The sequence below is a fragment of the Leptonotus elevatus genome, chromosome 2 (assembly GCF_054856555.1).
Source record: "Leptonotus elevatus isolate MCC_2025b chromosome 2, RoL_Lele_1.0, whole genome shotgun sequence".
Taxonomy (NCBI): domain Eukaryota; kingdom Metazoa; phylum Chordata; class Actinopteri; order Syngnathiformes; family Syngnathidae; genus Leptonotus; species Leptonotus elevatus.
The window spans coordinates 25,580,299-25,607,802 of NC_141240.1; the positions used below are offsets into that span (position 1 = coordinate 25,580,299).

General features: G+C 38.8%; 1 protein-coding gene across 5 annotated transcripts in view; it reads right to left on the minus strand.

Moving 5' to 3' along the window:
• Window positions 1–27,504, minus strand: part of agrn (agrin) — a 247,915-nt gene that overhangs the window by 116,075 nt on the left and 104,336 nt on the right. For all 5 annotated transcript variants that reach the window (XM_086067097.1, XM_086067093.1, XM_086067094.1 and 2 more), the window contains one exon: window positions 9,308–9,523. In XM_086067097.1, the coding sequence (XP_085923223.1) occupies window positions 9,308–9,523 (216 nt within the window). The remainder of the gene's footprint in view (window positions 1–9,307; window positions 9,524–27,504) is intronic.

Sequence of the window (27,504 nt, forward strand, 5' to 3'; positions counted from 1 at the left end):
CCTTGAGCACAGCTCATAGCTAGAGGTCATATTTTCATGGTTACTGAGCATTACCAACATTAACATCCCCAATCTATTTCTTAGGACATTCATCTAGGTAACAAACTTACTCAACATTTACACTGGATTTCTGAGTTAACTGTAAATGCTAATGGAGCTTATGCACGATATGACATTAAGAATTTCCGGTGCAAAGGTGAGGCTGGAGTTTCCCTTTCCGCTTATTTCACAGTAGTGGGAGTTATAATGTGTAGTAAGTACTGTATATTCAATAGTTCAGCTCAGATGAAAGACATCAATGCTGAGAGAAGGAGAATGTACTAGAGAAGAGGAATGACAGTGTAAGACAAAAGAGCGAGAGAGAATGGAGGGAAATAAATACAGGACATACCACAAGTGAAAGGAAAATAACACAGGATACATCTCCACCATCTAGCAGAGGGTGTTACCAAACCAATATCACAAGCGGGAGAGGAATAATGTAAGATACAAGCCTCAGACATACTCTTGTTTGGAGGTTTCATGACCTTTGCACTCCTCCATAGCCAGTTTAGAAAATGATTAAATCTGTGCTTTCTATAGCCCAGTTTAAAAAAAAAAAAGAGAGAGAGAAAAAAAAGACCAGAACAAAACATTAAAGCAAGAAAAGCAGCCGAGGTAACAACTGCCTGATTTAAGGCGCCTTCACTTCACAAGTCCAGGAGCAAAACAATCTTTTTTTTCCTTCTTCTCCTTGGAAGCATTTCCAGTCATTGGGGGATTCCTATTGAATGTGTTTGCTTGCTTGTTTGTTTGTTTGACTGCAGGGAATGGAGATTGTGTTATTCCCAAATCTTCTATCTGCATGCTCTCTATAATGTAGAATGGGTATGGAGTGCAGAATGTTTGGGGTGCATCACATGGAGCGACACAACCAAGTTGACGGAACTTTCGTGCAGAGTGCATGTTTATGCAACTAGTTTTAATCAGTGACCAGCCATTGGGAATTAGTTTTGTTACGATTCACCATTTGAATTACAGGTAAATGGCGATGCAATGTCACACACATAACAGTCAATCAAACATGATCTTTCACAACAAAAATGACGTTTGGCGGGTACAAAACTACATCCAGTACTTTGTGTTTTACAGTATTTTACACTTTCATATGCACCTGTGGCAAGCGTGGATGGTTGGTTTCTGTAATTGAAATGTATGCATTGTATACATTCCTTTGCAGCGTGTTGGAATGTATGCGGGTGATAGTCGCTGACTGGAATTGTACGTTTTTGTTCAGTTTGGTCGAACCACTTGGTGTGCAGCGGGTGTAAGGCATCTATTTGCAATGCGTTCTTGCTAGACTTTTGATAAGCCACGACCTGTGCAGTAATAATACATAATACAATTAAATAAGATTACCCCAAATAAATAAATCAGAGCATAGCGATGTTATGTGATGTAAGTATAACAAAGTAGATGAAATGAAGCCAACAGACTCTTACATACTATAGGTCAAAAGCTCTTATTATATGCAGAGAGACAGACATACAGTCTCGAACAAAGAAGCTTATTTCCATGGCAGCGACTTCAAAGTACCACATGTCAAGCATGGCGTGTGAATTTTTATCTACTCCTTCCATAGTTTCATAGTTCATGTGACATCAACACAGTGCTACTGCTAGTTGGCCTCAGATTTCGCCATGCCGAGAAATATGATACAATGACAACTAAAACACTTTTTGGAACGGTATTTTTAACGTAATGTAATGTGATTTGTCCCTTCGGCCACAGTACATTTTAGATCATCTGGGAAATGTATACTTTCTTTACTCCGTCAAGTATTTTCTTCGGCTTTTTTTGTTACAGTTAGTCCCCAAAAAAAGTAAAAGCCTCAATAAGACATGTTAAGAAAGGAAGAACAAGAAGTGAAGTAAGCAGACTCACGTTCAACTCTCCAGCAAAGTAGAATGTTTGATTATTCTTACGATTTACTTTTGCAGTGCTCAACTTGAATATTTTTATTATGCATGAGCCGCAACACATTAAAGCCTAGTTATTCATCATCATAACTAGAGCCATGTCCACAATTATCTAACATAAAACTATTACAGAGCGTTTCAAAGTTGTGCAAATTATCTTTCTGAGATAAAACAAGATTTATGCAACTATTAATTCCTATGTTCACCATTAGCTAATGAAAGACTATTATATAGTTTACAGTCCTCATGTTGACCATGTTACTAAAGATCCTTATTTAAATTTAGTAGTATTTGCTAATTTGTCTTGAATCACATTTGAGGTATTATAAGAATTTGTGTTCATGTACAATATATTAACACTCTTATTCCATATAGCCTACAAAAAAAAATCCCATATCGTTGGACTAATTATAGCCTATAGCCTGCTGTCCCTTGCTTATGTCTGTCGTTGACAAGCTATAGATGCTGTTCATTCTTCTGTTAAGGCTGCTAGCAGTATGTTAGCAATGTTAGCAGATGAAGCAACAGGTGAAGTAGCATGAAGTCTTTCTCCATTCACGTTGTGGACATACTGCACAAGTGTGCTTTTGAAGAGACTATCTACAACTCAGTGAGTGAGAGAGCGTGCACTCATCAAGTTGAAGGCAGCAGCAGAGTAGAAGGCACGCACACACGAACATACACACGCAAAATCACAATGCAATTTTCAGTCGAATTCATCCACATGCACACATGCATTCTGCACTGCCTGCTGTGCTTACACAAAGAAAAGGCAAGGACGAATGAAAATCCATGTTCCACTACAGTGGCTTCACAAGATGAGTTCTCCAACAATTCCCAGTCTCTCTCTGGGAGAGGGAGTCACGGCATGTACGGTCTGGGAGTGGGGTATATTGTATATGCAGTCCTGGTGGCCAGAGCAGCCACATTCTCCCGGAATGTAGTGTGGGCATCTAGTGTAAACCCCAGTTTACACCAATAACTAGTTTACAAAAGGGGAAACAGTGTTGCCAACTTTACAATTTGGTTGCTATATTTACCGACTTTTATGTCCCCTCTAGTGACTTTTTTTTATTACTACTTCCGCAAAAAAAATAATTGACAAAATGAGCAGGATCAGTTTCACAATGTTTTATATATGATAAGAAAGGTGCCCAGTTGAAGGCAAATCACAGTCAGTTGCACTGAATATTGCCAAAGACAATGTGCATTGACATAAAAAACAAAAGCAGTGATTCATTGACATTTTTGTTAATTTTAACTTTTAAAAAATAGACAACATCTGGGGCATTTCATTTTGGAAGGTTCATGGTAAGTTCAAGAGTGCCATTCTCGTTTTTCGTTGTTATCAGGCACTTACTTTAATCAAGGCCTCTCCTTTTAATTTTGATCATATCTGACACATTACCTTTTTACTGTCAAGAAATGGAGACCAGATAATTTTGAATCATCCATTAAGACCAAAATGAGGATAATGAAGAAGCTTGCCCAAAAGCATTAAGAAGCCGGCGATGTAAATATTACATGGACAACTGAGGGCAGAGAGAAGCCCTCATCTCAACAATGGATGCCCCCCAGGAGAAGACTAACACTATTACCTGGACACGTTAAACGATGCAATAGCCTCTTTGATGAGATGAGCGAGCTGCTCAGTGATTTGTCCACTAGTCATCTTAAGGGCAGTGTGCATTCAGCTATGTTGCCATGACAGTGAGGTACACACCAGGCACAAGTTGTTACATACAGCAGCCTTCCTAAGGTTAAAAATCACATGAGCGTGGTCTTTATAAGTGGAACGGAAGCCTGTCCTGCTAGTAGAGGGGGTAAAAAAATAAAAATAATAAATCCATAATTGAGTCAAAATTGCTTCATTCAAATAAAAAAAAATTCGGAATTGTGACCACTACAAAACAGTCAATCAATTGAACACGGTACAAGTTGTGCAACCATGTAAAGCGAAGCCACTGACCACAAGAAATGTGAGGCAAGGCATGTAAACATGCATTGTTATTGATTTTGCCCCTTCTGTTAGTTATGTAGTGATCCCAGCAGACCAAGAAAAGCTGAAGCAAAAGGGATGTTTCAATTCAATAAACTATATACTTTTTTTTGTTGTTGCTTTCTCTAATTAACGAGAATGCTGATATTTATTACACACCATATATTAGTCAGGAAAAAAATGCCAACAGATTTTTTAAATTAGTGTCACACAAATCCTACTTTTTGTCATCAATTCTTAAGTTTTGGCTTGGGGTTTAAAGTTAGGGACATTAACGATGGTGAATATTATTTAGGGCTGCTACTAATGATTATAGTGATAATAAACTAATGTGTTGATTATTTTGTCAATTAGTGGATACATCATTTAAAATACAAAAAACCAAACATCCCCTTCATTCAAGAACAGGACATTATATGAAATTGGAAGTGCAGAGAAACGCACAAACAAATGAATTATAATTAATTCCTGGTTTGGCCCGTACTATGAGAGAAATTCTCAAAAATATTGATCATTGTTTTCCAAAGCTAAGAAAGATGTTCGAAGCAAATGCCTTATTTAAAAAACAAACAAAGATAATCAGTATGCTTTCATGGATGACTACAGAAATCTGACCATATGAATATAAATTAAGCAGAAATCAACTCTCAATCGACTATTTAAAGGGCTCAGGTAATGACCAATCACAGCTCACCTGTTTTCTGAAGCTGAGCCGTGATTGGTTGTTACCTGAGCAACTGTGATGTCATTTTCATTTGACAGCAAGTGGCTAAATGGTCGCACCCTAAAATGGATAAGAAGGGGTGGATTTTGCGGCTTAATTTATATTCCACCAACGCAACATTAATCACAATACCGTGTTACTGTTTAAACTAGTGAAGGTACATAGAACAAATTATTGTAAAGAATATTTTTGGGTTGACTTCCCCTTTTTACTGATTAATTAATGATTGAGTCTCTTGGTAATTGATTAGTGCACCTATACTATTACAACAATAATACAATTTTGTACAAACTGCTATTGAATCTGAGGAAGCCAAAACAGATATATTTAAGGCACCTTACAGATGCCTTGCTTCCAAATGAAATAGTGACGATGTAAGGAAAAATACAGGTCTTCTTTGGTGACTGCACTGCAGATAAGACTGACTAGTTGATTTGAATCCGACATGACAGCTTCTCAGAAATCTTGCCACTTCATTTACCTCCATAAAAAACTGCCAATCACTTTCAAACCAGCGAATGAGGACATTTGCAAGATAATCCAACAGACAGGATTTCCGCTGTTTCACTTTTTCCACGTGTTATTTTACACTCTTCCCAAAATGGAAAAATATATTTTTTCTCCCAGAAAAATTCTACACACAATATCCCATAACGACAATGTGAAAAAAATTGTTTTGAAGTTTACGTCAATTTATTTAAAAACAATTTAAACTAAGACATCTTATGTAGATGCACAGCTTTGCTTAAATACTTTGTTGATGCATATATAAAACGTTTGGCACACCTAGGCTCCGTCATTGAATCAATCGCAACTGGACTGCTTTGTTTGTCTTTGAAAACGTTTCGCCCCACACGATAGTTCTTGGGCAGAAAAGGGAGAAATGTTGTTGTTTTTTAAGAAAGAGAGAAAAAAAAGCACTTTGACTAGTACTTTCCAGATGCACTGTACACCCCCAGTCCATCAGATTGTGCATGCTGTGTGTTTTACAATCCTGATCTACGCTGATACGGCCAGAAAGTCTATAATCGCCAGCAGATCGGCCCTTCTGGACCTGCCAATGCTACTTGAATTTAGAAAGAGAATAAGAAACACTTGGCTTCAAATCACCTCCAAGTGTCACTTATTTTTACTCTCTCACACAAATACAGAGTGGCAAACATCTACAGTAGGCCTATTGTTGAATTAAAGGGAAATTATATTGATGCCAACCGATCAGCAAAAAAATTTGATCTAGTGAAGTTAAACGGAGAGTGTTCCAGGAGGTCATTTTTCGGTATTCAAATAACTTTTCCTTATAAGAAGCTTTTAAAATAGAATGTGTCCATTCCAACTGATTTAACGTGGAAGTAAAGTAAGTAGTAGCCCAGCAAAAAGATGGATGGACATATTAACTAGTTACCTAGTAAATACACAAATAACTACTTGACTTTGCCAACATTTCATAAAAGCTTCAAGTACACCAGACTCGCAGTCGCTGGTACAATTTAATTTATTTTGAATGGTACAAACACACAAATACAATAAGAACACTTGCTGGTGGCTAAATTACACATTCTCCAGTATTATGTTTTTTTTAAGCTTTTATACAACACATTGCTATTTTTCTTTTTTAAAACACTTTAAAAAATACTTTCAGTTTTTGGGGGCTGAAGCAGATTAGGCCAATAGAATTTCAATGCAAGTCATATTCATGATTGTAATATTTTTTTCCCATTTGCTTATGGAAAAAGAAAATGAAACCAAAAAAAAAAAAGCTTTTACTTTTTTCCCTTTAATTCTCAGGCATTAAAAAAAAATTCTGCACAGGTGAGTCAAGGCAATTTTACCAAAATATGTGACATAGAAGCCCATACCTGGGGTCAAAACAACTGCTTTGCAATGTGAATCATGTATTTTGAAATTTACAGCATGATTGACTCCATGATTGCCTTCCACCGGGCTTTTATCTTGTCATACAGAAACGAACGTTAAAATGATTCTGCTCACGTCGTCTGGGAAATGAATGTCGCTAGTCACTTTTTTTTCAAGTCACTCGAGCATTTGGAAATGCTATTAAATATAGCCAAACTAAATTGCTACTTTAGTAACATGCATTTGTAATGTGAACTCTCTGTTCACATCCATACTGTCAGTGTAAGCAGTGCACGTCAATGGAGTGGTGCTTTCAACACTTTTTTTTTTAAGTACCTGTACCCGTTATAGTACCCGTCGACAATTAATAAAATCACTGTCAATACTGATGTCATCTGCCTCACACTTTGACTAAATGAAAACACGTAATAGAAGCAACTATTTACGTTTAACATTAAGTGTCTTAAAAGCCCCACTTAAGTACTGTGAAGCTTTAGCTTTAGGCGCAGATTGTTTTCCCTCCGGTCTAATTGTGACCTTTTAAAAACAAGCATTTTAATCCCTAAGTGAAATTCAGCTTAGACAACCATCATCATTATCATCATTAGGAATGTTGTTCTTATTTATATGTTTTTTCACAGTGACCACATGCTGTTGTTACCTGCAGCAATTGTGCTGCTTCTGCTACACAGCGGACACATGCAGATTAGGCTCCCAAGTCTTTTTTATTTTTTGGTGGTTCCACAATCATTGTCGGCTCTTTCATCTCCATCTACAGCAAATGTTTCAGCTCACGCCTGTTTCAATGTTATTGCTACCCTCCCTCCTTCAGTGACCCCGCCTCTCTTGCCCGCCCGTTCTTGCCCCTTTTATCTCCACATTTCCTCTCTGCCTGCGGTGAGCACTCACCAAGCTTGTTATTAGTAGCTGAAGCCGACCTGCAATGTAATTCCACCCTTGGAATAAGCGGTGGAACCACACTGAGTGGAATACCTGAGGCAGACAAAATAATGTAATATAATTTTTGGTTTGTGAGGGTACATGTGGTGTTTAAACTTTGACTACTTTGTCGCCATATTGACAAAACGAGACAGGACAAAACTGAGAAGTTTGCTTTGTTGTCACAGAAGAAAGACAGAATTGCAAAAGCTGTGCTGTGTTACAGCCCAATAGGAATTCATTAAGATGACAAAAATAAAACTCAGACACGTATCCAACATGCAAAATCACAATTCTATATCTTCTCACAATATTTTTACTCTCTCGGTTATGATGTGGTTTAGAATTTGACTATTTAAATGTTATTTCTGTGTTGCAAATTGTGTATTACTAACATGTTTTCAAGTCAGTAGCTTTCAGTCACTGAAATAAGTGACAGAAGTAAAAAATATTAGTCTGTGAAATAAAACAAAACAAAATGTGACAAATGGAAAACTAAATATTTATGGTCCAACATAATTACTGTAGTCTGCATAAAAATGATCAAACAATTTCAGTAATACTTAATGAGTTGTGCACGTGTCAACTCACGGTATTTTGGCCAAATCCTCATGAGTAAATAATTGCTCCAGCCGTCTCAAGATTGAAGGGTCCCTTCACCAGATTTAGATCAGGCTCTTCAGAATAATTTGCGGTTTTTGTTCTTAGCCATGCTAATCTATTTTTAGCCATGTGTAGCTGTGTATTTTGGATCATCATCCTGTTGGAGGACAGCTCACTGACAACACATTTCCTTGCAGAAGGGCTTGATAATCTTTCAATGTACCCTGCACAGATCCCAGACACCCTGTGCTGAATGTCGCAAAGGAAACCCAACTATTCCCACTCCTTTCAACACACAAGGCTCGAAATAAGCGTTTTCGCATTGCAGATTGCGACACAATGAATATCAAAACTGAGAATCACAAAAATTTCTGTTTTTGCGATAATTGAACGGAGGAGAGACAGTACCAAAAAGCGGAAGACATGCTAATTGATAAGATAACCTAATGTCATCGTAACAGATCGTAATTAAGTACTTCAGAAGTTTGTCTGGAACTGCATCACAGCGGAGCGTATCCAATGGTGAACAACAAAATAGCAGGAAATTTAGTAAGTGCCTGGACAGAAAATTATATGAGGTAATGTTACACACATACGCTTAGCTTAACAGGAGCGTAAATGTTATAGCATACCATAGATCTGCCGGAAGGAATGGCCTAGAAGTTAAAATTATATTAATAGTATAATGAATATCATTATCATTGATTTGTTTTCACCAAATAATTTGTCGATGCCCAACTGTGTCAAATAAACCTAGAAAAATATAAAATCATGTAGTTTTTTTCCATAATGAACCAGAATAGCTACAGTAGCTAAAATGGTAACCCAAGTTATAAGAAACAGCTATCAGTATGATTCAATGGAGTTCTATAACACTATAAACTGTAACCACAATAATAAACAATGCCAAATTAATGTTTAATAGCTCTTTGCAAAGGCAGACTTTTTAATATGACTCTCGTATAGGATCTCATTAGATTTGCAAGTGTCCCTAATGTTGTGGCCCGTGAACATTCATATACGGTAAATTTTTTAAATTAATGAACACAGTAAATGGCTTGTAATCAGGAGAATAAGTTCTGTTGTTGCCATTGCAACATTGTATCACCTGATGTAAAATATTGGTGGACCGCCCATGTTGTATAAGTGTCCGCACAAATATTACTGTCGTCACCACAAAATTAATTATGTTAAATGGATACTTTTGGTTTGTCTGGTGGTGGTACTTACAGCATGGCCCCTTACGCAGCACCTTGATCCGTCGCTGGGTGTGGCACTGGGCTTTCTCCAGCTCGCACTCATTGGTGTAGGTGGACGAATCGGAACCACACACGGGCGCCACCAAGGATGGACATTCGCCTCTCTTGCACACGCACTCTGCATTGGCGGGGTCGCTCGAGTCTCGCTCACACACTGCGCCAAAGCCGCACAACTTCCCTCGGCAGCCTGAATAGGAGACAAGAGAAGGAGGTCTTAGGAGTGATTTGGTACAAATTCATATGATGAGTGATGGAGTCTTTGCAAAACATTACTATGTACTCTATTCAGCTATTTTAAATAACTGTATAATACTATACAACATAATTCATCAAAAAATAATGTGAGAACTGATTAGTTGTCATTAATCATTACACCTCTACAATAAACAAACCATAAGAAAGCGATTCAAACATGAAACAATGACTGTGAAGACAACAATGCAAAACGTCTGCCTTTGTGCTTAGCTTCATGACCAGATATTAAAGTGACACACTGCTGAAAGCATAACAAGCAGAATACAACATGTGGATGGCTTTGTGTTTTTATGTTGTGTGAACATAAAACACAAAGTTAGAAACTAATTGACCCGTGTTGTGGCAGCTCCAGCTGGTGACGCGCTGCACTCACTTTGAGGGCCGCTTGCGAGCCAGCTGGAAGCTGTCCTTGCAAAAAACAAAAATATTCGCAAAGGTACCCCACCTGATCATAACTCAGTGGACAAATTCACACTCACGGGAGTTTACAAAGCCTCGTGCGCTGATGAGAAACATGTCACGTTAACCCACACCTGCACACAGATAGCCAATTCTTATCACTAGCTAGCAGGCTGGGACTTTAAGCAGTCCAGCATGTCCACTTGGACCGGCTGCTGGGTTTCGCTGAAGTAGATCGACAGTTTGATACACATCGCACACACCCACAAACACAGAGTGTGTGTGTGCAACCAGTCCAACTTCTCCCCAAGGCATCTCACTTTATCCTGAGAGTGAGAGTTCCGTGTGTGTGTGTGTGTGTAAGACATGCCCACTATTCCCAGTGGGAAAATGCCTGACAGCTACCTGAGCTCACACTCTTTTGTATCTAGGGAAAATATATCTCTGCATGTGTGCGTGTGTGTGTTTCATTCACACATATAGAATGACTAGAAAATAAACCACTCTGCGCCTGACTTCACCTTACACCACATATACAGTATAAATGCAACACCTTTGTCTTTGCTCCCCTTTTTTATGAGATGAACTCAAAGATCTCAAACTTTTACTGCATACACAATATCACCATTTCTCTCAAATATTGCTCACAAACCAGTCTAAGACCCCGTCCAGACGGAAACAAAGCCGGCGTCGTTTCTCAAACAAATCTCGTACACACAGAAGCATTTCACGACTTGCGTGTGTCCAAAAGATTAACGTTTAATGGCTGTAATGTATATGCCAAGTCTGGAGTGGCGCTGTAGCGCAGCCACAGGGAGTTAACGGAAAACGTAGAAGAAGACAAACACTTTTTTTTTTCTTAACTTTATTGCAATCTACAGAACAAACATGGCTTTGCATGTATCAAAACAACATGAAAAAGACGAACATAGGAGAAGTGAAAATGGCGGGTGATTCAAGTTCAACACCGCTTGTTGAACGTGGGAATAAAGAAGCAAAATATTTTGCTGCAAAAGCATAAGCAAGCTGAGGAGGCTGCGCAAAACGACTACGACACGGCTATCCGCCATTGTTGTTGACAGACTGACGGTTCGCGTGCAGTCCCGCGAGAATTGGCGCAAACATCATCAATCTGCGGCAATGTGTCGGCATCGAGCTGCAACCATTACATCATCATTGGAGGAGTATCCTGCATATGGTGTCCAGACGGACGCGTACGGGGCGAGTTTTGAAATCTTTCTACTCTGGAGCCCGGTTTCAAAAGTGATCGGTTTCAAGCTCCGAAACCGCGCCATCGTGTGGACGAACGGCTTAAACGGTAAGAAATTTGTGAGGATACATTGAAACTGGCTTTCGTGTGGACGGGACCTAAATCTGTGATAGTGAGCACTTCTACTTTGCCAAGAGACTTATTAGACACCATGATTAGTGCACAGGTGTGCCTTTGACTGCCCACAATAAAAGGTCGCACTCAAAAGTGCAATTTTGTTTTGTTGTATGTGTGTGGGGGGGGGGGGGGGGGTGCATGGGGGTGACCGATTGTCACCAAAATGTATGTGCACATGTGTAACCTTGCGATAATCAAAATATTCAAACTGAAATCAAAATATTTTGGATTGGAAGCACTGACCTACTTTTACAACTTACATAAAATTGCATTACTTTATTTCCAACCATCTATTGTCTTCATTTCATAGTGTGTCTTAGCTGCCCAGCTTTCATTTGTGTGTGTTAGAATAAAAAATTGTATGTATTTATTTTTTGTCCTATCAGAGTCTGTTTCTGTCTGTTGACATGTCTTCAGTGCCTTAAGTGATGGCAAATGGCACATACAAACTGTTGACTATGGCTGTTTTTTTTTTTTAACCAATCAGATTGCAAATTCACCATGCAGGCCACAGTGATGTTGGCATAGCAAAAATAGTTTTGCGATATGCAGCCAATCATAATGTAGCGGGACGTGTCTTGCCTAAATCTTGAGTGAAGTTCATAATTCTTCACAAGTTCCAGGGGCGAATTATTAAAACATTTTTTTATGGCAGACTTGGAAAAACTGGACACTTGTGATAGGTCGGCTAACACCGTATCTGGCCGGCTTGTTTCAATCCAGAAAATGATTTATTTGTTACACCCGAAGCAATAACAACTAGTTAACTTTGACAACCAAGCTATCTAGCTCTGAGGAGAGAAAAAAGGAAAGATTTTGTATATAAATAATTAGCATCTCTGGTGAGTATGATGTATTTTATTCAAGGTTTTTACTTTTTTGTCATGTTATTAAATAAATACTGATTTTGAGCTGCTAATTGCAGTGTGAGATTCTGACTTTTACTGGATTTTGAAAGGACCACAGAATATTGTGTTCAATTGCTATAAAAACATGGAACAATTCTATCTGTTTCCGTTTTATAGCAATTAGCATTAGAATATAGCTAAATTTCATCCTTATTTACAAGTCTGTTTAAAACAGTGGGGAAAGGAGCATTTTTGCAACATGGCCCTGGTTGATCTCTTATACTCTGCTGCCACCTGATGGCCATTTTTGTAATAACTAACATTTCTTTAAGCGTTCTCTTCAGTTCGGAGGCTGCATCAAAGCCTTCTTTATGCTCCAGCATTAAGAAAACATTTAAACAAATATATATATATATATATATATATATATATATATATATAAATACGATTTTGGGACCACGGCAATATTTAAAATATAATAATAATAATACGTTTTGGGGAGTGAATGAGTTAAAAACAGTAACCCCAATGTGAAAATATGCCCTAACCTCATCAAAGTTGAATAAACAAGTACCATATATAGCCCGTGTTTAGTTTCAAACACACAAATTTGAATGTCATCTGTGCACAAACTCTGCGGTGGATGGATGATGAATCGAAAGAGGGGTACAACAATTCCCATATAACATGATGAAGGGCTACGAAAAAAAATGCTTTCTCTTGACAGTTGACACACCACCTGGAGAGAAAAGAAGACAAAGAATGACGGTTTGCAACCAAATCTCTTCTGCAATGTTTTGCTCTGAATCCTGACTGTAGCCTGGAGCTGAGCTGAGTGAAGAAAGACTGACATTGAAGCTGCAGGTAGGGTGAAAGCCAAGGCACAGTATCAGGTGCATGCAATGGACTGAGCGTACAAACTGCATACTTATGTAGTTATTTCCTGGGGGAGACCATCTCATAGTTGATGATTTTGTTTTCTTCAGATCCACAAACACACAAGATACTTAACAGGAACATCACAGCTAAACAATAAAAGCACCCAAAACTTTGTCCATAATAAATAGAAAATGTGTTGGCTCTATCTCAGTCTGACTGACAGGTGGTCTGTGGGAATATGGAAAGAATGTGAACAAAATAGCTCAGATAAACGTATCCAGGAAGAAGAAAGGTATTAGTTTACAAACTTCCATTCTTTCATTTATGTTCTATTGCTTATCTTGTTTAGGGTTATGAGTGACCAGTTGAATAAATGTAACATATAGAAACCACAACCAATGTTATTTTTGTTGTTTTTCATTAAAGAAATTAATGACATGCTAATAAATTCACAAAATGAGTCTCATCTTGAAGCTAATTGAAGCCCCAGTGAGAGGCGGTTAGACCAAAATCGTTGTTAGCTCTCAAAACATCCATTATCTGGACTTTTCCCCTGGATAAATAACTAAGGCTGGATGCTGGACTACATTATCCATCCTTCTCCTGGCGTGCTTCCACAGTTGACCATTCAAGGGTGTCCCCACGACAACAAGACGATATGCCTCGCAAATATGACTCAGCTGCTAATTCAGCCTGGTTCCATCACGTCCTCAACCATGCTTAAACTATGCTCTCCTTTGGGAGCATGGCTTGAGCCTTGAATTTTTTTCTGTCTTCCCTTTTTATCCAAGATCTCGCAGTACCGACTAGCCTCTCAGTCCTGTCTCCCTTTTTTTTTTTCATGTGTCTTGGACGAGGTTTAGCCTGTTAAGTTCATTGCTCTTGTACTTGTGCATGTTTCCAGCACTGATCGCGGACTTTTCATGCATATCAAAACATTCAGGAAAATGTTTTCAATCTTAACACTCTATAAACATGGTGGACTTGCCTCCACCATGGAGAAGATGTTGAACCTTTAAAAAAAATATCTGTGGGTTTTTCGGGGTTGGAAGTGCAGTAGAATACAGCGGTTTCAAGTAAAAAGGTACAATTATGTATGTTAATTTTGTTATTAATGCAATGTATGACTTTGAGCGGATGATGCAACAAAATGTTCATGTGAACAGGCTTAACAAGAACTCTGTATGGCTACTCATACACCATGCATAATTGATCAAAACGCTACAGCATTTTCTACTTCTACAACAAATCTACTTGATTAATGGTTAAGAGTCCCCAAAGTTTAACAGCCTTGTCCATTCAACCAACAACATTCACATGGTTTTTAATTTAAAATTCCTTGCATGATGAATGCAATCATGTCCCTAGTGTACATGACACAATTTTGAAGAAGAAAAAAAAGTGAGGCGAGGGCATAAAGACTAAACACTTTTCCCCATAGGTAGCTGTAATGCCTGCTATCTTTCAAGGACGCAGCAAAGTGAACACTGTGTACTATATTACGGAAGTGTCCAAAGCAAAGGCAGAAAAAAAGTTACTAACTCTTAACACTGGCTAGTCAAATACTAGGAACGGTACCTTGTTATAGCTGATAGTAGTAGAATGCAAACACACGCACAGGCAATAGTGTACATGGATTCAAATGATCAAAATATGCAAAGTTGACAGCATGAGCTGAGCTTGGATTTTAAATGTGTGTTTGGTGAGCGTGTGTGTGTGTGTGTGTGTGTGTGTGTGTGTGTGTGTGTGTGTGTGTGTGTGTGTGTGTGTGTGTGTGTGTGTGTGTGTGTGTGTGTGTGTGTGTGTGTGTGTGTGTGTGTGTGTGTGTGACGAAAGAGTCTGCTGTGAAGAATGTTGACTGGATGGCTGCACCGTGTTGGATTTACACTTTGCTCACTATTGATTAATAATACAAACTCATACCATTTCCAGTGTGAATACACACTTTGCAATTCTTTGTCCAAAGGTCTTACAGAGTGAAAATGAGTGTGCGTATGCATGTTTGCTCTTCCATGCACTCACAGAATGTAAGGTAATCTCCCTTGAGCCCTGCAGCGTTACAAGCTTCACTTCCATGCTATTTTTTTTCTTTTCTATTGGAGGCTGAGGAAGAAAATCCCATTGCAGAGAAAGACAGCATGTCCATTTTGTACTTGTTAAAGCAAACATGTTTTCCAGGTAGCGCTTCATTGTTGTTGAGGCTCATCCATTAAACATGATGGTTTGACGGCGCCTTAAGTATCGACAGAATGGGTCATTAAAGGGATTGAAACACGACACACAAGTGGAAAGATGTGGTACCATTTAACGTCACAATACCCAGTGCTGATTCAGTATGTTCCGAACTTAAAATAATAAAATGAAAAATTCTGCCTCAATGCTGTTTTATTTTTTGTGGAAAATTTAACAACGTATAACACTGTGTGCAAATATACTTATCAACACTATATTTTACAATGGAAAAGTGAATTTTGCATGACATCACAGTGTGTACCGTTCATCTCCTGACATTATTTTATTCATTACTGTATTTGCTTAGTTTATTGATTTTGTGTACTCTTATTAAGTTATTGTTTTTGTGAACTTTAAATGTAATAATCAGATGTAACGCTACTTTAAAATAAGTGTTTTTTTTCTGGCCCCTGTGTTATAACATGCATTTTGGAAGCCAGAGTAGACGTGGCTTGTGGTATATTTTTCCCCCTTCATTTAATCGATGTGAAAAATGTAAAAAATAGATACATAAATAAAATGAAAACATTTATAGGACTGGTTGAAATTACTTAAGCAACTGTGTCCGGTTTTAGTCTTATAGCATCCTTTCTGTCATCTGAACGTATCAAAATACATGTTTCGGAAAGTCTCAACTCTAGTCAGAGCGAACCAATTTGTGGATACAGTGATAAGATACATTTGGAGGGAATTCACGACTTGGCACAAATTACCACCTTTGTCACAGTTAGCTGTAGCTGTTGGTAGGAATGGGCCATTTACTGGTTTCAAGGCATACTACGGTTTTAAAAAGTCTTGGTTTAAAAAACGTTAGAAACATTCCGTCAGGGGGATTAGCTGTTTTCATTTATTTATTTATTTTTGAGTCCCCGGTGCAGGCAAAGTGACACAACGTCTTCCTTGTTCTGCACAGTAAATTTCGTTGAGTAAATTTCACTATATTCAGTCCCAGTTTAAAGTCAAATTTACACTTGAAAGAGAGTAAAATATTCAGAGTGTAAAGTGTACATTTTACTCTGTACTTGGTAGAGGAATGCTTTGCAAAACTTGCTGGCTTCCAGTTTAGTTAGTTAGTTAGTTTAGTTTCTGCTCCTGACTCCAGTAGTGGCTGTTACAGCAAAGTCAGTCTGCAGATTTGCCACAACCGTGAAACAAAACATTAAGTACATGGGAGAAGAGCAAAATGAACCAAGTGAAGAAGGTCATGAATAATTAAAAGTCATGAACTGAGTGAGACAAGACTAGCGACAAATATCTAAGGAGCACATGGGCGGAGATGCCCAAATGGCAAACGTGTTGATTAGCCCTTTGAGGTGAACCCTCAGATTTGGTCAGTGACACAAACACCAGCTAACAACTGACAGCAAGGGTCCATTTCACAAAGCATGTTCAGCAAACACCGAGACTAACCCTGAACAGCAAGTTGGCATGCCCTGAGATTCCAGGACAGCTGACTTGAGGTAGTTATATCAACGCAGAGTAGTTTCACCTGGCGTTGCCACTACACTAAAAAGGTCCACGATTGGACCCCCGATTTGCCGAGTCACCATGGCAACGGGGAAACGCAGTGTGCGGCGCCGCCCTTTGCTTCTGCGTTTTTGTTTTTGTACTCCTCTCAACTGAAAATCTTAATGCAATCATATGGCGAATTTGAACACGTCTTTAGAAAAAACATGCAATACTGCAGCGGCTCCCCATAGCGGAAGGCGGCGCGGGAGAACGTTGCTGCTCAGGTGTCCGGTCAATGCGTACATTTAAATGTAGTCTTTTGCAATCACAATAATATTACAGGGAAACCTGTTGAATGGTAACTCATTAATTAATTTAATTTAGCTGCAATGCTGCGGGGGAGAAGCGTACTTGACTTAAGATGAAATATAAAACCATGGTTATAAGAAAAAGAAAAAAAAAACAGAGCATAACACACAGTATATGCTGTGATGTGAGCGCATGACTACGGCTGGTAATGTGCAAATGTAAGGACGGATTAAGATGTGTATGGTGTAGGTGATGGACTGTGATGTGAAACAGTACAGTTCAAAAAGATAACTGTCCGGAAATGCCAGCATATCTATGCGCGGTCTGATAATCTCACGACAAATATTTAATTGCCTGCGCAATAATGCGGCACCTTCATCAATAGGGTAATTGTCAAAAGGACATGCCATGTTTGTGACAAAAGTGGACTTCATGCTATAGACTATAGGCGTATTTACGCAAAAACTCGCCGCAGCAGACTTTATGAATGAGGGAATGTGGCTGAAAGGAGGCGGGGACAGAGAAAACCTCGAGGTACATTGTGGAAAACCGGCAATCGACCAGGTTTGGTTCATGGAACATGTTACAACAGTAACTGACCGAGAGCTTAAATGACCTCTTTTTATGAGACAGGCTAGAGTTACCTCTTTTTCTCTGGTTTCAATGACCTCCCTTTCTGAAACGGAAAACGTAGAGTTTCCCACATTTCAGGGTTTCCTGACCCAGAGTTCTCACAAAACCTGTTTTGTGAAATAGACCCGAGATCAGAGAAGGAAAGCGGATGGTGTTTCCGTGGGAGACACAGCTCAGTGGCATCCAAGTGACGTCGCATCAATGTTGAATGAGTGTAAATTCATTACACTCCAGCACTCCTGAGGGACACCTTCCACTTACTGCCCAATAAATGGAGCTGTTTTTTTTCCCAGCTGATGCTAAGTAATATAGAGGAGATCTCTTAATGGTTCTCTGTCTTGGCCCTTCTATTTATAAGCAGCGCTCCTATTAGCGGCGGGGCCTGAAAACTTGAGGCAGTGAGGGGAAAGCTTGCCATGACAACATCCGGTGATGCAATTAGAGCGGCTTGCATCATACAGTAGTCCGTCGTGCACACAGGTGGTTTAGATCACACAATCAACACTCAAGTTTGACTCCATCTGGATCTTCGTGTCGACGTCCACATTAAATTTGCATCAGTAGTCAAATCTCTCCATTGTTAATTGCTTCGGCTCACTACTGTAAAAAAATATATTTTTAAAATTGAATTCCAGGCATGGAGGCTCAATATAAGTAGTGAATGAACAATAAGGGATTGGAGCAAAATTGATAAACAGTTGTGGTGGACCTACATACATTTGTTAATTGGTGATGTGTCTGTTTAACTAAGGAAATGATCTGTATCAATAGATTGATAAAACAAAAATACTATTTTTACCCATGAAAACTCACAACATAGCAAATCTTGAGTTATTGAGATTGTCACATGATTTGTGTTTTATTCAATCATGGTGAAACATTGACTTTTCAATGTAACGTAAAGCGGGCATTGAACATTCATGATACAAGACGGTCTCTGAGACAACTAGGTGATGGTAATAAATCTGTTGAGTACTGTATGTGCCTTCGGCTGGTTGCTGCAAGTAATGACATTCATGAAGCCTCCATTCCCTAAAGGGCTGATGAGCTGGTAACGGCTAGAATAAAATAGCTAATGGAAAAATAGTAATTAGTAATTTTACAAGCTGTGAAGCAACAACATACACACCTTAAGAGTTCTCACATTTCCAGTGCATTTTTATTTTTAACCAAATTACTGGTAAGTGTAAGCCATTTATTTTTAAGACTATTTTTACAAGATGAATGAAAAATGCTATCCAAGTTATTTTGGAGCATATTTTATCGTATAATGTTTAAACTTTTAATCTAGTTATTTATCCACAATGTTTCACTATTCAGATCGGGGCCAGGCATTCGTAGGGGTTCCACTAAAGCAATTTCACCTGTGTATCTGACTATGACACCCACACTCACACATAAGCCATCTGGTTCTCACTCGGCTAAGGTGCAGGATGAACGCAATCACCAAACAATATACCCTATATTGTGCAAGCATAGGCTAGACCAGCACTGCAAGTCAGTAAGGACATTTAGGAAAATGAGAAATAATCTTGAAGAGCGCAAACACGGAGGAAATGACATTAGCTAGCTTCATTAGGAGTTTTAGGGCAATGTTGTATGCAGGATAGGGAAACAAGGGTGTCAAAATGAGTTTGCAAAAATAAAGTATTTTGTTTGTATAAACTTTTAAAAGCAGATCGTTGCTGATGTTCACTGTGCCAGAGTAGAGTATACATCACTGCATCAATACCAATAGGTCATCTCTAGAATACAAAGATATTCTGCTTGTTAGGATATTGTGTTTCTTTAAAAACAAACCAAGATCAGTCATTTCCCCACGCTAACGTTGTTTCCTATTGTTGCTCCTGCTTTGGGATCCAGTCATTGCTATTTGTAGACTCCCTTGGCTAATGCTTCTTTCCTTTTAATTACATCCCACTGGCATTGGCTGAAGACACCAGACAAAGAAGCAAAGAGCATATGAATACTTGTGGCGCATAATTATATGTAAAGCTACCCGCATCAAAATAAATATTTACACTATATCTTTGTCATTTAAGTTGAATGTTTTATTGTTTTTAACAAGAAAAATCCAGTAAAGTGAATTAGTAGATTTGTAAATAGGGGAGACCGGGGCTAGTTGTATCACGGGTCACATAGCAATTTTCTTCTCCACCAGACTTTAAACTAGAGCAAGTATTAGCCAACATGGTAGAATGGGGCAACTTGTCTCAGTCATTTTGGGGTTTGTTGTTACATTTGCAAAGAATGGGACAATGAAAAAAGGCACCTCTGGCAACTGTTTACGTATGCCAGATTTGTTCTTCAGATGAAGAGTCTAAAGTCTGAAGAGTGAGGAAATTAGTTTGCCAGGTTTTGTTTCATTGTTTAAAAATGGATTTCCCAGTTGTTGGAACCTCAGTATGTGCACATTTCAGGACTGGTTTACGTTTTTTGATGAACAATCCTTCCATTAACCAAAATGCTTTCTTTTTTTGAAATTCAAAAACAAACAGGAGAACAAGGATAATTTTGTCCTTGTTTTATTAGTTGCAAAATCCTATGTGACATCTTACCTCATATAGTGTGACCATTGGTGGGGCAACATGTCACATGTTCACTCATGTCACGCCTCCGCCACAACACAACTTGAATCCCATGTTGCATCAGATATCCGGCCCAATTGCTAGCTTACACCCTGAAAAACCATCATCCCTTCGGATAATCCTCTGAAGGGACTGTTTTAGAGTGCCTCGTAGGTCATGAATGTGTGCAGAGAAAGGCGGCTTCGAGCTGGTATGACAACTTAGCAGCATGTGTCATGGCATGGGAAAGCCCCATGACAACTTGGTGCGAGGCTCAAAGCAGATTTGTTTTGCGGCTCAAACATGTAGTTCAAGAGGAACTTTAACGATGGTTAACTTGTAATACAAATGTTATTTAACACATTACCTGTAAAATTATAAAGATGTTTTGTGATTGCAACAGTTTTCTGGAACAGGTAGTTTCTATTTTCTACTGTAAATATTGTCTTCAAATCATACGTCAGCAAACAATTCTGGAATGGGCTACTGCTACATGAAATAGGAGTCATAATTTATAGTCTAGCACCCTGTAAAAAAACAGGAGAAATAAAATAGTTACCTAAGCAACTGTCCGGCAGCTACAGCAATCTCTTCCATCGTTTACTGTTCTTTTAGTCTTGGAAGCAAGCATATGCTGTGTCTTCATAAATCAGCTGTGAAATATGATAGTTGTTGACAGCAAAGAACATCTGCCTAATCACACTTGTTATGGCAGGAAAACAAGTTTGTTTGAAGGATAAGACACACAGCTATATCTCTTCAATGAGCAACAGTGACTGACAGGCCATTAAATTCAAAGTCGTACCGATTGCAATTATTAATGCGGTAGAAATCAACAAGAACATTGTGTCTGTCCTCCGCGTGTGGAAACCAGAACTTAACAAAAATATTACATATACTATTCCTTGGATACAAATGTGAAACGTTCAAAGATAGCTTAAAATTACGTACCCAGTTCCGTTGCACGACAATCATAGGTCACTGCTTACCTACATATTTCACATGCACGGTTCATCTATTTGCAGACAAATTGGAACAGCGGGCATAAAGTCGCTATACCCTTACTAGTCTAGTGCAAGTTAATATTGACCCGATGGAAATGGAACAGAGTTACTTTCAACTCTATTGTCTTCTTGTTTTGTTGTCGTATCTTTTTTTCTAAACATTATCCATGCAGCCGTGGATGATTCTGATCACCTCCTATCTCCAGCTCCAACTCATCAGCAGTTAGCCACAGAACTGATTTCTGCGGGTTTGCAATATGTATGAAGGAAGCCAGCATTGCTGCCGGCACACTGTTGGATTCAATTATTCAGCCAAGCTGGTGTTATGTGGAGAAAGAGTGCCGCTTTGTTCACATCACTGAGTGCGACATCACTTCACATAGGCCTCTGATGGACTTTCTGGAGAAAATATTTTCTCGTCTCTCGCTTTGGGTATTGTATTTATTTATTTTTTTACCCTTTCTAATTACATGCAGTCGTTGTTAGGAAGTGTGAGGAACACGTTTTAATGAGCAACGGCATACTCTGAGACATGCTTCAAATAGATGCAAAGAAATAAAGATAATGATGCAGACGCATGCAGACATTAGACCACAATTTCAGAAGCTCAACCAATTTCCAACTCTGTAATTTGGAGGCAGTTGCTGCATGATATGAACTACTTTTTAAATATTTAAACAACTTTGAATCGAGCTTTGGCTGAGTTCCCACAAGTGACTCCTGTCCAGTTGACGCTTGGCAAGAGGAAGCCATGCTGTCAGAACTCTCCTTGGAAAAAGGAGTTGGACAGGATTGTAGCCCTGCATGCTGGTTCCCGCATTGGGCAAATCAGGGTTCTGTTTTTATCTTTTTATTTTTTTATTTTCCTGGATTTTTGGATGGAGCCCAAATCAATAGCAGATGGCAGCAGGATGCATCTCACAGGCAACCCGGAGAGGGCTTGGATGGCGAGCCAGGAAGCGCCCGCGTTCCTAGATGAGAGAGGCAAGCCTCCTCCATATGGTCCTCATTGCCATCCCTCAGCACAACAAAGTGCACACAGACTCATTACCACTCAGGATAGCTGGGAGAGGAAATGTTTCTTACTTGTGCATTAGTGCCACCATATGGGAAAAGAGGAATTAGGACAGGGCTAGCCTTCTGATGGCTCCATTAAGAGGACAATTTGAGATCCTGCAGGTAATGCACTTCATCTTGCACAAATTTTTTTCCACCGAGTGTTGCAAATCAGTAGACTAAACATCGCATGGCATGCTAAGGCAGAGAGATGTGCCCTAAGACATGTGCCGCATAGAATTATCAAATTTTACTCATTCAACCTTTAAATTATTATGTATTTAATAGGGTCTGCGTCGCTCCTAAAATCCTGATTTGCTAATTGTGCCGATGTCAGCGAACAAATTCTGGTTTGATTCGTAACTTTATATGACGTATTTCCAGGAAAATAAATACAATTTGACCTAAATAGTAAATGGAGAAGACTTATATAATGCTGTATTTATATCAAAACAAAGCGTCTAAAGTGTTTTTTTTTATTATTTTAAAACAAATCATAATCCGTAGACACATTGTTGCCACATTGTTCTAACTACGGAATAGTGGTTTGTTCTTCAATTCAAATGGCTTAATTTAATAGAATCTCAGCATTGCATTATGGCCAACGGTAGAATGTGCATCAGTTATTGCACATTTTGGTGTTGTAAAATAGTGGACCTCATGCAAACATCCTGAATGTTGGATGGCTTAGCCTGTATGCTACTTGGTACATGAGCTAGCTGCGGAGATCATAAATGTATCAGCTTTTGATGGCTCCAAGAAGTTAATAATAACAATGAATTATTTATCAATTTTGACATGGATTGGTTTGTTACAAACATCAGACATGCAGCTATGATATAAGCCACAGATGTCATTTTATAATCGAGCAATTAATATACAGACCATCGCGGGACTTGCTCAACACAGTAGTCACTCTGACTGAAGGCTCTATGTGTAGACATCTACAGTATGTCGACGGTTGCTTGCCTCAAATCGATGTTTGCTTCATTTTTCGCGTAGCATTTCAAAAAGTCTTGCCCAGCTTGGTAAATTGTTGTGCTGTTGGCCTTTCAACTAACAATCAGGAAGAAAAAAGCGTCAAAAGCAAACGCTTTACATGAAATCACCGGAGAAGATTTGCAGGATGCCCAGAGAAGATTCAGTGCATTGTCAACAGAACAGAAGATTAGGCTTGTCTTCATGTGTATTGAGTCAATAGTACACATTTTCTTTGAGGATGCCCCTCTACTTTCACATCCAATAGAGTGATTCATTCCCTTTTGTCGTTGTGTTATTCCGAGTGGACCTTGAATGCATCATGAGCAGTCGGCGCACACATGCACAAGATCAATTACCCAGTCAGCAGATGAGAGACGTATGCTGGTCCTGGCAGAGCTAAAACAAATATTTAGTAAAGCAGCATGCAAGAGGCAAGAAAATCTTGCCTATATTCTTCCAGACAATCCATGTCAGATGGGAAGAACTGTTACACATTAATAATGCAGCCAATTTATGACAAATAGGTAGGCAAATTAGTGTCTCACTCATGATCGAGATTAGTCATTTTGTTGATTATTTACTCAATTGATTGTGTGATTGGTAGGTATGCAATGATTTTCAAGGTGATATTTGATAGACAAGACAAGGAAATGGTGTTTTGCTTTGAAAGTAATTTTGTCATTGGTGATAAAGCATGACTCTTTCTTGTGACTGGCTCCAAGTTAGCCCTTAGATCCTTCAGAAGCTCCGTTGCTGATGAGACGATATGTCGTGATCATGTTGTGAAGCCAGCACAATTTGTCTCAAGTTTAACAACTCATATTGTACGTGCCATATTGACTAATTTGCATATGCTCTTCCCACTGACCCACAACTCGAAAATTAGATGTGCAGCAATTTAGTAGATACACTTCCACATCTGTTTGCGTGTGAAATCAAATGTGTCTCCCAGAGGTGTGGACTCGAGTCATTTGACTTGGACTGAAGTCAAACTCGAGTCGTGAATTTGACGACTTTATACTCGACTTGACAAAATGTTAAAAGACTTGCAACTCGACTTGGACTTAACCAACAATGACTTGTAACTTCACTTGGACTTGAGTCCTTTGACTTGAAAAGACTTGCTACTTCCACCAAAACAAAAAGATTCAAATGTATGTTAACGAATCAGTTCTGTCTCGGTGTGTGGAAGCTGGGCTGACACAGCGCCGTCAATCCGACGTGTCAGGGATGCCGCAAACACACGCCGCCTACGCTCTAAGACAAATTTCAAAATAAAGCTGACCAAATAATACAGTGACACCAATGGAACAGCCTTGGCGGATTTGTCTGCCTGCATGGTGGCGTGAACGCCAGCTTGACTACTTCTCTTTGACATTTTGGCTTGCATTATCGACGTTTTTATTGAAATTACATATTTTCTACTACCATTAAAATAATGCCACCCTAAAACTATATTAAATAACTTATTTAGGACACGAAGAAACCGCAAGTTAATTACGCCGTCATTGTACGATACTGTACAAGTATCCGGTGTTGGTGGCTAGCAGCTTGCTGTTAGTGTTAAAATCAGGTGTCTGGCTGGCAACAGTAGTTTGACAGCTGTTGCTTGGCTCACTTGATTTTCTCATTGGTTTCAATATTGTAGACCTATGCTACTTTGTAATTCACTCTCCACGTTTAAACGAAGAGAATGTGGCTTAAATTGAACCTAGATGTATTTTTCATTAAAAAAAAATAATAATAAAGAACTTTATTCATTTATAATTATTTTATAAAACAATAGCTTTATAAAAAAAAAAAATAATAATAATAATAAAAATGTCCAATATGGCCATTTGGATTTTAGGAACACAACTTCAAGTGCATTAATAAGTACAATATAACTTAAGGCAGGATACCTTGTTATTTTATACATGGATCAGGTATAAAATAATTATGTATCTTGCCTTATATTGTACTTAAAGTTGGATTCCTAAATCCTAATGGCCATAATAGACATTTTGAGTTTATATATATTTTTAAAAATGTAATGGGCAAAAGCATTTTATAAAATAAATTAAGACAAAGTTCTATTTATCTGATTTCATATTATCTTTTTTTTTTTTTAACAATCCAATCCGTGACTTTTGTGATCGGTTGCACCACTCGTTGTTTGGGTACAAAAACTATGAAGTGGTCAACCAAAAATGAATTGCAGTATGTCCAAGATTAGATCACTGACGGGGAGGCAACAACTTCAAACTACGTTCAGCATTAAAGTTGCACAAAGAACGGTAAGTAAGCTAATGTCAGTCGTTTATCGCCTAATTATCATTGCTAGCTGCGTAGTTAATGAGACTGTAAACTCACTGGTAACACATTGCAAATCTGTTGCACCACTCTGGGTTCACTCCCCGACTCCCACTTTTGTGGTCAACCGAAATAATATAATCTATGATATTGTTAAAATGACTCAAAAGGACTTGAAACTCAAAGTGTAGAACTTGTGATATGCTTGATACTTGTCAGTACTCGGGACTTACCAGTCTTGACTTGGGACTTGAGGACAAAGATTTGAGACTTACAAAACAATGACTTTCTCCCACCTCTGGTGCATGGTATAGAACTTTTACAAAAGAAAGGCGCAATCTATCAAAATGTATCAAAGAAAACTACAGTAATCCTTCAGTTTGTATCGAGTCTCTATCAAGGGGGATGTGATGAAAGCTGTGTTGTTAAGGTAGACAACGAGGTCTGGATGACCTGTGACTGGCCTAGTTGTGGAGGCACCTCCAATGAGCACCATAATTCACCTCCCTTCTGTGCACCTCCTCATTCAATTGCTTTAGGTCTCTGATCAATAGCCCCAACCAATGTGGCTACAAATCACTTCATTCTGTTCGCCTCCTCCCTCTCTCTTTCACCAGCTTCTCTGAGGGAAAATAAAAAGGGGGCCAGGGGGACACAGATGTGAACAATTGACCTCTTCTTTAAAACCAGTTCAACTTTAGGGGCCCAAAGAGACCAATATAGAGAGTAATAGAACTAAGTGATTTTCATAGAAGCAAAGCCTGTGTAAACCCTACCACTGTTTGCAAACTTTTATCTCGGACTATCTCTCTGTTAATAGCCCTGAAAGTTGAATGTAGCACATAATTGCATTCGCCCAAAAATCAACATGCGACGACGCTTGCAAATCCATCACACTGAACTTATTTTCCGAGGTACCTTGAGGGCCTTCGGCGCACATAATTTACAAAAACACACCCATTTGGAGAGGATGGCTAACCGTAAGGGATCGAGAATGGGTGTAGATTTGAATTTATTGGCAGTATACGCACACGCACCGCTGGCTTTAAGCGTAGTATCGGAGCAATGTGAGACACCACTAGCGGCCGCTGAGGAATTAATTGAGGTTGACACAAAAGAATCTCAAAAAATGGCCACACTTTTGTGCTTTTCATTAGCAGGCTGGGAGTGCCTGTTGTGATATTTTCTCTGAGAGGGAAAAATGGAAAAACGGATATAACTTGGGCTCGTGCATAGTTTGGAATATGGCACTGAGTGGGAACGCGTTTAGCACCACTCAGATCATTTGTCTTCATTTTCTCTCTTATGAGCACTTAGCTCATCCTGACCCACAACATTATGCCACCGCTATGTTAACAGCTGTGGGGAGCTGAGCTTACACTCATGCGCACACACTTGCAAGAACTTACAGCATGAGCAATCAGATTTAACAAATAGGTAAATAGTCACAATCTGCGCCAGACGCTATCCTACTCTTGGTACGGTGTGACACATCAGAGTGGATAGCTGTCCAATAACCACCACAACATTAAATACAGCTGCACAGTCTAATAAGATTCAACAAGAAGGGGAAACTTATGTCTCTACAAAGTTAATAATGCAGAGGTTTTTTTTTTTATAGACACTGTCAGAACGTTATTAAGCCAATAAAATCTTTATCATATTGGCTGTACGTCAGCGGTGTACAACTGCACTGCATCATACTGAGAAATTTTGTCATATTTTGTTCCATCCTAGTTGCGCTAAAATCCTTGAAATAGAAATTAATGGCAGACCACTACTGATGCATCATTACATACAGTAAGTTACTCCACATAACAACAGCATGTGTCCAGAATGGCTACACACGATCTAAAGCTTTTTGATGAATATATCCG